We start from the raw sequence: 12937 nt of genomic DNA, 5'->3' as shown, positions 1-12937 counted from the left end.
TTTCATTTTTGGTGAACCACATATTTATTTGGCAGAAGTCATCTACAGTGCATTCAAGCTATACATTTTATCAGTATGTGTGTTCCCAGGGATCATGCTCTACTAGTTGAGCTGCTTTTCTAAATTTAACCTAACAAACCTGTATTGAGTATTTTTATTTTACGCCTTGTACAACTGCTTAATTACATCAGTGCTCTGCTCACCTACGCATTCCTGCCTTTTCTCTGCCACTTTCATCTTTCCTGCCTCTCACATCCATGTTTTCACTTCATCGCCATCCCAGTATTCCTCCCTCTCATCCCTCTCTTTCCATTCAAGAGATCTTTCACGACAAAAGCATCTCTGTATTTGTCAATGTACAACCCCTGTCTGTTCTCCTCATTATACAAAGCTCAGCTCTGTCGGTCCCATTATGACGTTCCCAATTCAATCTATCACACAAAGGCCTCTTTAAGAAAAAATACAGAATTTGTAAACAGTTTTAACAAACAAAAGAGGACAATGACAAAATGTATTAAAGTGAAAACCCAGTGACAAAAGTGCCAGTCAATTCTCTGACTACTGTTCACTGGTAAACAATCAAAGTGTACCCAAATTTTGGGAAAGAAATTTATACTTTTATTCAGCAAGAATGATATAATTGAATAATCTATAATGTTACAATTGTTTTCTATTGCAAACAAATACTATTCTCTTGAAATTTCTATTTATAAAAATATATATCATGGTTTCTGCAAAAATATTTAAACAGCACAACTGTTTTCAACATTGATACTAATAAGAAATGTTTCTTGAGCAGCAAATCAGCATTAGAGAAATTTCTGAAGGATAATGAGACACTGAACTGGAGTAATGGATGCTTAAAAATCCTAAAAACTTTGTAAATTGTGATAATATTTAACTATATTATGGTTTTTACTGTTGTTTTGGTCAAACAAATAAAGCCTTGGTGTCTTCTTTCAGAAACATTTTTTAAAAATCGTACTGATCTTAAACCTTTGATCGATTTCTTTTTTTAAACATAAAGGCTGACAGTATCTTGGAGCATATTTAATCTAAAACACATGATAGCCATCTTGGAAATATGCCTCAGGAGCAATTTTCTATACGTATTGAAGTTTATCTACCTGAATACGAAAGTCTAAATTCTTTAACCTGGCATTATTATTACAAAATATGAAAACAGAATTAGCTTATGTTGCCCAAATCACACGACAAATAGTATATTTCAAGAAAGTCAAGGCACATTTTAGAGTAAACAAACTATCAATCACTCTTTCAAGTTGATCGTAACAATTTCTCCCACACATTTTTCGACAAGTGGTCCGTTTCTGACAATAACAGCATTAAAGTGCTTTTACAAAAGATCTCACACTGCATCCTTTATGGCAGCTGTTACATTAAGCGATTAGCTGATCTATGAACCAAGCTCGCAATGATCCATTATACAAGGGTACTTTTACATCTGGACAATTTGGTTTAGATCTTCAGGGCTGATGTAACAAACTCTGAGCTCTTGCCAAGCCATCGAGGGGCTTGAATCACTATAAAGGCAGAGATAAGTGCCTTCAGTACCATTTTTTACAACCCATGCCATAAATGAAAGAGGATGAGAGACAGAGATAAGAGAGAAGGATTTATAGCAAAGTTACTTGACAATTGCAACTCCACCCATCACTCACGGTTACCTCAAAGCCAACTTTTTGGATGTTTGCGAGTAGACGAGACAATCATTTTCACATTCGAATGGAGGGGAAAGTACTATGATTTCTGTAAAGAGGAAGGAAAGAAAACAGCACCCACAAAGGAGAAAGGCTCTAATGCTGTCCTGGGTGGAATGGGAGATTTAACCATCACTAATTGTGTAATGAAATCAGATTAGGTTTAGTCCAGTGAAGGTTAGCAGCTGGTGACACACTGGAACCTTCTTTTTGCATGTGACTGGAGAAAAGCTTCAACGTCGTAAACAAGTTTTGGTGTGAACTGTTGTTTAAGTCACAACAATGTGCTGTTGGCATTGAAATGCAAGATAAAAAAGAGGACATGCTGTTCACAAACCATAGTCAGATATCACAGATTTAGCATAACAAACCAGCCATAAAAATAATGTGTGACTTCCATGGTGATAAAATAATTTCCTCGCATTCAAAAACAACATTTTGTGCTGGAGAGCTTGAGAGGTCACAAATAGGAAATCAATAATGAATGTCTTTTATCACAACTGACAAGTAAACGCATTGTCACGTATTACATAAAAGGTTCCTTAAACATAATCAATCACTGTCAGCTGACATAACTGCAGTATTGTGGGCAATCTCATCATAAACAAACTCTAAATAACATAACATCAATAACATCGGACTGTATTGACAGGTCAGCAAAATTCCCAGATAATGAATACCATACTGCAGCATTTCTTTCCACGTCCTTAACTAATAAATTATCCTGAAACTGTGTTTTCATTCAATACCTGAACGTGATTCTCATTTGACTGTTTTATTTCCACAGCCCTTTCTGAAGAGAATTAGGAGAAGGGAAACTTGGAGACGGAGTGAATAAGAGGAAAACAGAGTGTGCCAGTGCTCTTGCCAGGATCATGGTGGATTTTGAATTCCCTCATGTAGGCCATCGAGAACAAGAGATTTCTGTAAATGCATTTACACTGCCTTGTCGTATTTATCTTGGCAGTCTTAAGACATACACAAGACAAAGATCATATAAAGCCAGCAGAATTTGTAACTGAGGTGACAGATGTGCGCAAGTATTTGAAATAGTTCATAATCTTTAGTTTTTTATATAAAAGAGAGAAACACTGGTAAAGTTCAACAAAAACACTCATACAAGCTTAGCAATACAAACAAAACATGCTGAAAAAAGGTCTAGAAAGGTAGGAGGGGAAGAACTCTAACATTGATTAAAAAACTTAATATATCATTAACACAAATATTAACAAAATGAAATAACATTTTGAATTTTTTTGTATATACTTATAATATTGTAGTATAGGCCTATTATATTGATATTGAATAAGCTATCCAAGTCTATCCACACACACACACACACACACACAATAATAGAAATGAGTTATTATACACACACACTGTAATGCAAATGAGTTTAAATCTGTGTATTACCTCCAGCACAGGCAGATCAGGGTCCAAATGCGTAAAACTATTTAGGACCACCGGACATCCATCTCCGGGTGCGATCTCCAGCTTCACCCCATCCCAAATGTTTTTAATTTTCCAAGTACTGGACTCAAACAGCTCGTCCAGGGACGTGGGTTTGACACCTAGGGCGTCTGACGGCATTCCCATAATGTAGACCATTACTGAAATACTGTCACCTCTGTCTACGATGTATTATTTTATAACGAATTCCATGTTCTGTCATCCAGACCTGCGCTGTGGCAACGACTGTTAGTCTGTATCAGTCCGGGTGAAGGGAAAGCCCTGAGCCGCTAGGCCCCGCCCCTTTGCGCGAAGAGCTTGTACGTGGCCCCGCCCTTCCATGACTAATCGTGACGTCAAGTTCCGGGAAACTCTGTTGTGAGCTACCAAAAATATCACTTTTAATCGCTTGATTATAACTTCACACGCCGGATGCAACTAAAACAATTATGTGGCGGTAATTAAACGATTGTATGATTCATCTAGCGGATGGCTTAAACATTAAAAGCATTTGTGAATAAAAGGACGAAAATATGATAGTGACCTTTAACTGATACCTTTAACTCTTCTATTGTCTACAGATTTTTGACTAACTTTAAATAAAGAATACAAAATAAATTTCACATAATTTTGGCATTGTGAACCAGGCTTTGTGACACTCTTAATATCTAAACGAAACGATAAAACACTTCTATTTTTTAAAAAATAAAGCATTCGTGGTCTTTTGTAAAAGGCATTTCAGCATATTGTACAGCTTTGGTTTGTTGTAAATGAATCAGTATGTTCTCTAAAGGGTACAATGAGCTAAAGGGCTCATGTTTTATGCCACTAATAGGTGTAATACTCAAACTGAAACGAAGTGGATTTTTCATTTGGGCCGGCTCATGTTAATACATTTTCTTCCTGATCCATCCTATTTGGGACAGCTACACTGTATATGAATAACCTAAATTGTAGGTTATTCATGTTTCAAGCTCAAAATATTTGTTGCGCTACAAGCACAGTTACCACAAAAACATTAACTCCTACATGATTTTCCGAACGCCATGACGCTGGTGGCATTAATGCATACTACTAGCGCCCTCTTTTGGAAAATACTGCTAACTTACTCTTCTGGGATGACTGCAACACTGATGCAAAGATCCCAAGGAAATTGAAACCCTCGAGAGGAATAATGTCTTGCGAGAAAGAGCAGCAGCTGTGTGAGGCACCTGCTGGGGATGATGGTGTTTTCCCTGAGGTAACCATTATGATTATATCGTGAAATCCGACAAGACAGCTGTCTAAGTGAAGAAAATGCTAAGTTTCTGTGCTGGAAGCTGTGGAGATCCTTAAATATTACATATAACTTCATTTAAAGGTACACTGAAATATATTTTGAAACTAATTAAAACATATAGTATGAAATTAAATGATGATTGAAATGTATCAGATTAAGAACTCTAAGAAATCAGTCATTTAAAGATATTTAATTCTCAGTGGAGGAAGTCGCCGTCTTCTCATGGCCATCCATTACATGCAATTGTTTACTACTGATCATAACATTAACATAAAAGTACACCTTAATGGGATAGTTCACCCAAAAATGAAACTTCTTTCTTTAATTACTCACCCTCATGTCATTCCAAACCTGTAAGACTTTCGTTTATCTTTGTAAGACAAATTAAGATACTTTTCATGAAATCTGAGAGCTTTCTGACCCTGCATACACAGCAACACAACTGACACATTCAAGGCCCAGAAAGGTAGTAAGGACATCTTTAAAATAGTCCATGTGACATCAGTGGTTCAACCGTAATGTCATGAAGCTATGAGATTACTTTTTGTGTGCAAAGAAAAAAAAAACTTTATTCAACAATTTCTTCTTTTCTGTGTCTTCGCTACACGTTGACAGTTTATGACACTGCAATGTATTTCATCAAGCTCTCAGATTTCATAAAAAATATCTTAATTTGTGTTCTCAAGATGAATGAACGTCTTACAGGTTTAGAACGATATGAGGGTGAGTAATTAATGACAGAATTTCATTTTTGGGAGAACTATCCCTTTAACGAAACAAAGCAAATAATCAATATCCATAGAGCAGTCAGGCCAATAGGTGTCAGTATAAATTACAAAACTTCCTGTTCTGGGATGAATAAGAGCCAGCCAAGTGTAAAAATGTTTACACTTTACGTTACAGTTACTTTCAGCGTTATTCAGAATTCACATAGATTTTACTAATGTTTCATCTGGCTGCTTCTGTTGATAGATTTGCAGCCATAATTCAAGGCAGCACAAACTGTACTGGATGAATAACCCTGGGATCTTTAGTTGAAATAGTTGTTAGTTATGCTCTGCTGCCATGCAGAGCGATCACACAGAGTTATTATACTGTAAGTTTTCTATGTGTCAGAACACTTGGGTTTGAAGCACCATCCAAATAAATCTTTCAACAAGAACACAGAACACATAAATACACGTAACACGGTTTATTTATTCATGCGCTCTGTAAACTATCAATCCAATTGCATTTAAGGCATTTAGTAGGTAGGCCTACATTTCTCAGTAAAATGTTGTCCTTAGAAATAATTTACCCTACCATTCAAAAGTTTGGGATCACTAAGTTTTATTTTATTTATTTATTTTATTTATTATCACTTTTATTCTGCATTAGATTGATCAAAGTGGCAGTAAAACCATCTATAACATTACAAAATATTACTATTCCAAAGAAATGCTGTCCTCCTTCTATTCATCAAATAATCCTAAAAAATGTGTTTCCACAAAAATATTAGGCAGCACAGCTGTTTTCAATACTGAAAATAAGAAATATTTCTTGAGCAGCAAATCAGCATATTAGAATGATTTCTGAAGGATCATGTGACACTGTAGACTGTAGTAATAGCTGGTGAAAAAATCAGCTTTGCCATCACAGCAATAAATGACATTTTAAAATATATTCACATACAAAACATGTACACAACCACTTTTTGGACTGTAAGATTTTTGATGTTTTTTAAAGAAGTCTCTTTGACTTTGATCCAAAAAAGAAACATTTATTATTATTATTGTTATTATCAATATTTAAAATAGTTGCATTTTTGCAGGATTCTTTGATTAATAGAAAGATCCAAAGATCAGCATTTATCTGAATTAAAACGTTTTTGTAACATTATACACTATACCATTCAAACGCTTGGAGTCAGAATTTATTTATTTTTTATTTATTTTATTTTATTTTTTGGAAAATAAATTACAGAAATTAATAATTTAATTTTGCAAGGATGCTTTAAATTGATCAAAAGTGATAATAAAGATATTTATAATGTTATAAAAGATTTCTATTTCCGATAAATGCTGTTCTTCTGAACTTTCTATTCATCAAAGAAACCTGAAAAAAATCTACTCAGCATAATAATAACAGTCAATGTTTTTTTTTGAGCAGCAAATCAGAATATTAGAATGATTTCTGAAGGATCATGTGACTGAAGTCATGAAGCTAAAAAATTCAACATTGAAATCACAGAAATAAATTACATTTAAGGAAACAGTGATTTTAAATAATAAAAATGTTTGAAAATTGTACTGTTTTTGCTAGACTTTGGATCGAATAAATGCAGGCATGGTGAGCAGAAGAGACTTATTTTAAAAACATTAAAAAACTTTTGACTGGAAGTGTAATATTTCATAAATTACTGTTTTTTAAACATATATATGGACCTAAATGTCCATGCAATATTTTTTGTAACAGAGATAATGACCCATGGCACCAAACATTTGGGATTGCTGTAACATGTATACTTAGGCAAAGGCTATCTCTGCCACAGCTGGAACTCAGTTGCACAACCACTATTTGCGCTGCTCTCTGCTGAGATTGATAGATAACAGCTTGTTGTTCTCTTACAGCACCAGCATGGTTTATAAATCTTTGGAGAAGCTTCATTTGATCTCTTTTGAACATTTGCCCAGACATACACAGTCAAAAACAGGTGATTACAGGGTCTGGAAACCCATTTCCATTGGACACAGGGCTAAAGAACTTTTATATTATCCGAACTACTATCAGGAATCAATGCCATCAGAGTGCTCGCATGAGTGTTAGCAAACAACGTTAACCCTGAACCTAGTCTCCTCTCCTAACAAGCCTGTGTCATCCTGAAAAAGGACACATGTACTTTGAGAGTACACAACATCAATTAGATATGAGTATGCTTTTCTGCATACTCATAATTTCAACCAGATAACAAGTGGTACCTTATCAAGGGAAAACAATCAATAATGTTTTACAACACAAAAAAGCTTCAATATCGCATCAGTTCTGAGTGATTACTTGGAATGTTTTGAAAATTTGACTTCTTGATGTTGTTTCTTTCACTCTTTCTTTGTTTACAATCTAAAAGTAAAAAAATGTCCCAACAGAGGATAAGGTATGCACTTCTCAGGCTGTGGAAAGCACCTGACAGATTCTAACAAAGCCAAGAATGGTTTAAAATGAACAGGAAGCAGCTTGTCACTCATTGGTATCCATTCACACCCACACACAAACACCACTGTTTTAAGGAGATGTCAAGCTGTAGTTTGTACAGACTTGACCAGATTTCTTTAGTAATAGCCCACTATCTTCAGAAGAAATCACACTGCATGCTCCAGGAACTGAGCTTGAATATTTTTAGAAAGCCTTTGTATGTAATCCTAGCCTAATGACACTACAAACAACGTAAAATATTAATAAACATAATAACGTAATTATAAAATGTTCATTTTAACTAGATCTGTTAAAACCAGATCTGGTAAGATGAACTACATAAATTAGGAGAAATAAACAATTCTTACCTGTTTTCTTTCCACTAAACCTTCCAAATCACAGTATAAAGGTTCGTTCACGTACACACAACCCAAGCCACACCGGATTATCAGTTGCACAAGTTGATCAAGCTTGTTTTTCCAACACATCACCTTTTCAATTGAGTCTTTGAAGCATAAACTGCAAGAGATTCTGAATCTTCTGATAGATATGAAGCCCAAAATTCTCCTTCGCCATTCGTTGACCCCAAAACTCTAGCCCTGTCCAACACGTGTGGACTCAAACAGCTGTATCAATACGCAGGGAACACGGTAACACAACTCTGACTCTCTCAACTGCCTCTTACTGAAGATGACAACATTTGCTGGGGTTTTTGTCTATTAACACCCTTAAGGTTACTCTGCGATTATTTGTAATGCCTATGATGCACAGGCTGCTCTGGGAATTCAGTAGAATTCCCACACAAAATGAAATTGCAAGTGAAGCAATCAAACAAACCTATAAAACCTGTGTGACAACTTTCTGTTCCAAGAAAAAAATCAAACCATGTGAAAGAACAATTTCTGGTGTTCACAACAGGATGTCATTGTAGAAACTTATTTTGTTCTTATTTTACTATTTGCTAGTTCCACCAAAGCATGTCCTTTAACCTAGTTACAAAAAAAATGGAGATTCAATCCATATTCACTACAATGCTATCAAGTTTGCCATTAATATTGCTGTAGTCTTATTTCACATGGGTGTAAAAAGCTTTTTTTCAGTCCTTCTGGAAATAAATTCAAGTCAAACAAAGTCAAGATATTTTACCAAAATAAGATGGATCATATACAATTCATGTTATTTTTTATTTAGTACTGACCTGAATATGCAACTATTACAGAAGGTTCAAACGCTCACTGATGCTCCAGAAGGAAAAACGTTACATTAAGAGCTGGGGGTGTAAACTTTTGAACAGAATGAAGATGTGTACATTTATCTTATTTTGCCTAAATATCATATTTTTTTCATTTAGTACTGCCCTTCAGAAGCTACAGAAGGTATTTACCTTATTTTCCAGAAGACAAAAAAAATAAATTTACCCTGATCTCAAAACGTTTTCACTCCCAGCTCTTAATGCATTGTTTTTCCTTCTCAAGAATCAGTGAGTGTTTGAATCTTCTATAATAGTTGCATATGAGTCCTTCAGTTGTGCTGAGTGTGAAAAGATGGATCTCAAAATCATACAGTCATTGTTGGAAAGGGTTAAAATACACAAAAATGCTGAAAACCAAAGAATTTGTGGGACCTGAAGGATTTTTCTGAAAAACAGCAGGTAGTTTAACTGTTCAGGACAAACAAGGGACTCATGAACAACTATCACTAAACAAAAAAACACAGCTGTGGATCATTCAGGTAACAACACAGAATTAAGAATCAAGTGTACAAAAACTTTTGAATGGGGTCATTTTTTATAAATTCTATTATTAAACTATTATTTTCTCTTGTGGACAATATGTAAATGTCTTTTATGTAAAATATCTTATTCAGGTCAGTACTAAATAAAAAAATAACATGCATTTTGTATGATCCCTCATATTTTGGTAAAATAATTAACATACATCTGTACTTCATTGCCAGTCATTAATCTCTTATTTAGAGTCTTGTAGTTTAAACTGTTTTTCCTTGTGTTTTCTCTACAAATCATTCACACACACTGCCATGCCATTAGTTAAATGGACAGTTCTTGGCTAGAATAAGCTGCAGTATGGACTGTCAAAGGTCTAGACAAAACCTGACCTAAAAACACAGACTACACACACAGGTGGATATTGATGTTCAAGTGGCCAGACCTTGTCAATGCATGTCTACATGTGGCTTAAAACAGTGGTTCTTATAACAGGACAGTGTGAAACAGTTCACACTATGGGAGTCCAACCAAAAACAACCACTTTAAAGAAATAGTTCATCCAAAAATGAAAATTCTGTCATAAATTACTCACCCTCATGTCGTTCCAAATCTGATCTTCGTTCATCTTCAGAAATAAAGATATTTTTGATGAAATCCAAGAGCGTTCTGACCCTGCATAGACAGCAATGCAACTGACATGTTCAAGGCCCAGAAAGGTAGTAAGGACATTGTTAAAATAGTCCATGTGACATCAGTAGATACTGATGCATTTGTCATAATACTCTTTTGAATGTGCGTTAAAGACTGACACAGAAGAGAAGAAATTGTTGAATAAAAGTGTTATTTTTGTTTTCTTTGCGCAGAAAAGTATTCTTATAGCTTCATAAAATTTTAACAATGTCCTTACTACCTTTCTAAGCCTTGAACGTGATAGTTGCATTGCTTTCTATGCAGGGTCAGAACGTGCTTGGATTTAATAAAAAATATCTTAATTTGTGTTCAGAAAATGAACATAGGTCTTACGGGTTTGGAATGACACGAGGGTGAGTAATTAATGACAGAATTTCCATTTTTGGGTCAACTATCCCTTTAAGTATTGAAAGTCACCAAACTTCTTTTTTAAAAATGGGTTAAGAACTTAATTCACCGACCTAACGTAGCATGTAAACCTCAGATTCTTTTTCACACAGAGAGCTCACATACTTTCCTTTCTTGAGTGCCACAGAAACACCATTCTGTGGCTCAATTTATTACCCTGCTGAATTCTCTGGAGCTCCATTACGATTCTAAGGCGCTTTGACACTCAGAACTTGGCATTTAAAAGTGCTTTCTCCTCACCACTGAGGCCAAATAAGAAGCTATATCAAAAACCCTGTCCAGTCACAGATGAGTACAGACAGTCACTGGCTGAGAACAGATACAAGCTGATCTGATACCACTGTCACCAAACATCGCTGCTGAAAAGATTACGATCATTAATAAATGCCAGGCCTAGTAATATGAATGAATCTTTAGTGAGTTTATTAAGATCAGAAATCAACAGAGTTCAAATTAAAGGGATAGTTCATCCAAAAAAGCAAAAATAATGACTTTTTTCAAATATTTCTTCTCTCCCAGGACAGTCCGCCGCCATTATTGAGAGTACGCCACACTGTGCCTTGTTTATGTCGTGGTACTCTCAATAATATCGGTGGACTGTCCCGGGAGAGAAGAAATATTTAAATAAAGTTGTTATTTTAGTTTTTTTTGCACACAGAAAGTATTCTCGTAGCTTTATAACATTACAGTTGAACCACTGATGTCACATGGACTATTTTAACAATATCCTTACTACCTTTCTGGGCCTTTGCGTTCCTGTCTATGGAGGGTCCGAAAGCTCTCACATTTCATCAAATACCTTAATTTGTGTTCCGAAGATGAACGAAGATCTTACGGGTTTGGAACGACATGAGGGTGAGTAATTAATGACAGAATTTTCATTTTTGGGTGAACTATCCCTTCAAGACATTCACTGAGACACAACTTACGACTTGGTCAGTGACATATAAGTGTGTCTATGATAAAGAAAAGGAAATAATCTTTAAAAATGTAGCTTGAAACGCAAGAGCCAAGTCATAAAAAAACCTTTAAAACAGTATACTATTTTTTAAAAAAGTTTCAATTCAACTGTATTAATTCAATAACAAAAGCAATATTTTCCATTACACTTTGAGTGTACAAAACTATATATTATTTCTAGAAGTAATAATGTAAATAAAGTTTGCACTTTTTACAAACAACATGGCTTATCAATTAATAAATATCATAATAAATTGTATTATTATTTTTAAAATGTTATGTTTTTCTAAGAAAGTATAAAAAAAGATGAAAAACTACTTTCATGAATTTCATATATTTATTTTTTCAAACATTACTGCTAATTAATTAATAACTTTTGCCCTGCAAAAAAATAACATGAGTTTTAATTTAGACATTTTAAACATGCTCATCCAAGATGGGATGTAGTATGAAGTGAATTTCAACTTTTTTTAATGAATTAATATATGTGGACAAACATTTCACTGACATTTATACAAACAAATCTAAAACAAAACCCAAAGGACCGACAGTGGATCACATCCTCATCCAAGATGACTCATAAACTTTGAAGCAGTTGCAGTGCAGTATTGAAGTGGACCAATATAATATGCGATAAAGAAGGTCTCAGTAACCTAGACGCATTCTCACACCTGCAGAAGTGCTGACACATAAAAACACCAGCCACTTAGCAAAAGTAACACATCATTCCTGAACATCTCTCTGGCCGAAATGTGCCACCCCAAAAAAAAAAATAAAAAATAGCCACGGGCAGCATAGCAACAACATCCTGTTCAGCATGCCAAAAGTAGAGCTCACTCTTGAGCGCAAGACATTCGCAACTAACTCCAGACGCCGTTATCGATTAGTTGTAACCCGTTTTGATGACGAGGAACAGCAAGAACTGACATGCTTCCACCATGAAAACACGGTCACTTCTAGTACTCACTGGCTCTAAGCCAACACGCATAAAAACAGCAGAACACAGCCAAAGGGTGAGCAAATACTTGCACTAAATGATACACACGCACACACCACTCGCACCAGGTGAATCAGAACGAAACGACTGCAGTCTCTCTCTCTTACCAGATCATCCAGGATGGAGACAGGGAAATCAAACATGCACATCTTCACAGGCTGAGCCAGGGCTTTATGCAGGCTGAACAGAGATTTGGGCTCCATCTTACCCGATGGAGAGAGTGCAGGCTGCTGTCCAGGCGCCTGCTTCATATTAGGGGAATGCTTCTCCCCCGTGTCTGCTCTCTCATTGATACACAACTCCCACCCTCCCTCTCTCTCGCACTCTCTCCGTTTCCAGAGTGAGTGCACAGGCGCTCTCTCTATCGCACACAAAACTACTCGGCTCTCTGTGTATTTCTCTTTACTAGTTACACGCTGCACAAAGAGGAACTTGCTGCAGCTGTCACTAACACTCTGCTGTCATCTGCTTCTCTTGCATCAGGAGACGGTAAGAAATCTTAAACGACTCGACCTCCTCCCAGTCAGCACTTCCTTTTG

The 12937-nt window shown here is 35.6% G+C and overlaps 1 protein-coding gene across 3 annotated transcripts in view; it reads right to left on the bottom strand.

Moving 5' to 3' along the window:
* The window catches only part of ralgds (ral guanine nucleotide dissociation stimulator), a 29125-nt gene extending 16394 nt beyond the window's left edge, over positions 1 to 12731 (bottom strand). The window contains exon 1 of one of the 3 annotated variants that reach the window (XM_051116939.1): positions 12506 to 12731. In XM_051116939.1, coding sequence (XP_050972896.1) covers positions 12506 to 12649 — 144 coding nt within the window. In that variant the 5' untranslated portion in view covers positions 12650 to 12731. Of the gene's footprint in view, positions 1 to 3134; positions 3445 to 7985; positions 8325 to 12505 lie in introns of those variants that run through there. The other 2 variants (XM_051116940.1, XM_051116938.1) reach the window with 2 other exon arrangements.
* Between the last annotated feature and the right edge of the window lie 206 nt (positions 12732 to 12937).

Source organism: Labeo rohita, chromosome 8, assembly GCF_022985175.1.
Source record: "Labeo rohita strain BAU-BD-2019 chromosome 8, IGBB_LRoh.1.0, whole genome shotgun sequence".
In the NCBI taxonomy this organism is placed as follows: domain Eukaryota; kingdom Metazoa; phylum Chordata; class Actinopteri; order Cypriniformes; family Cyprinidae; genus Labeo; species Labeo rohita.
Note: the sequence above shows the minus strand (reverse complement) of the source record. Positions and strands in the feature narration are given on the sequence as shown.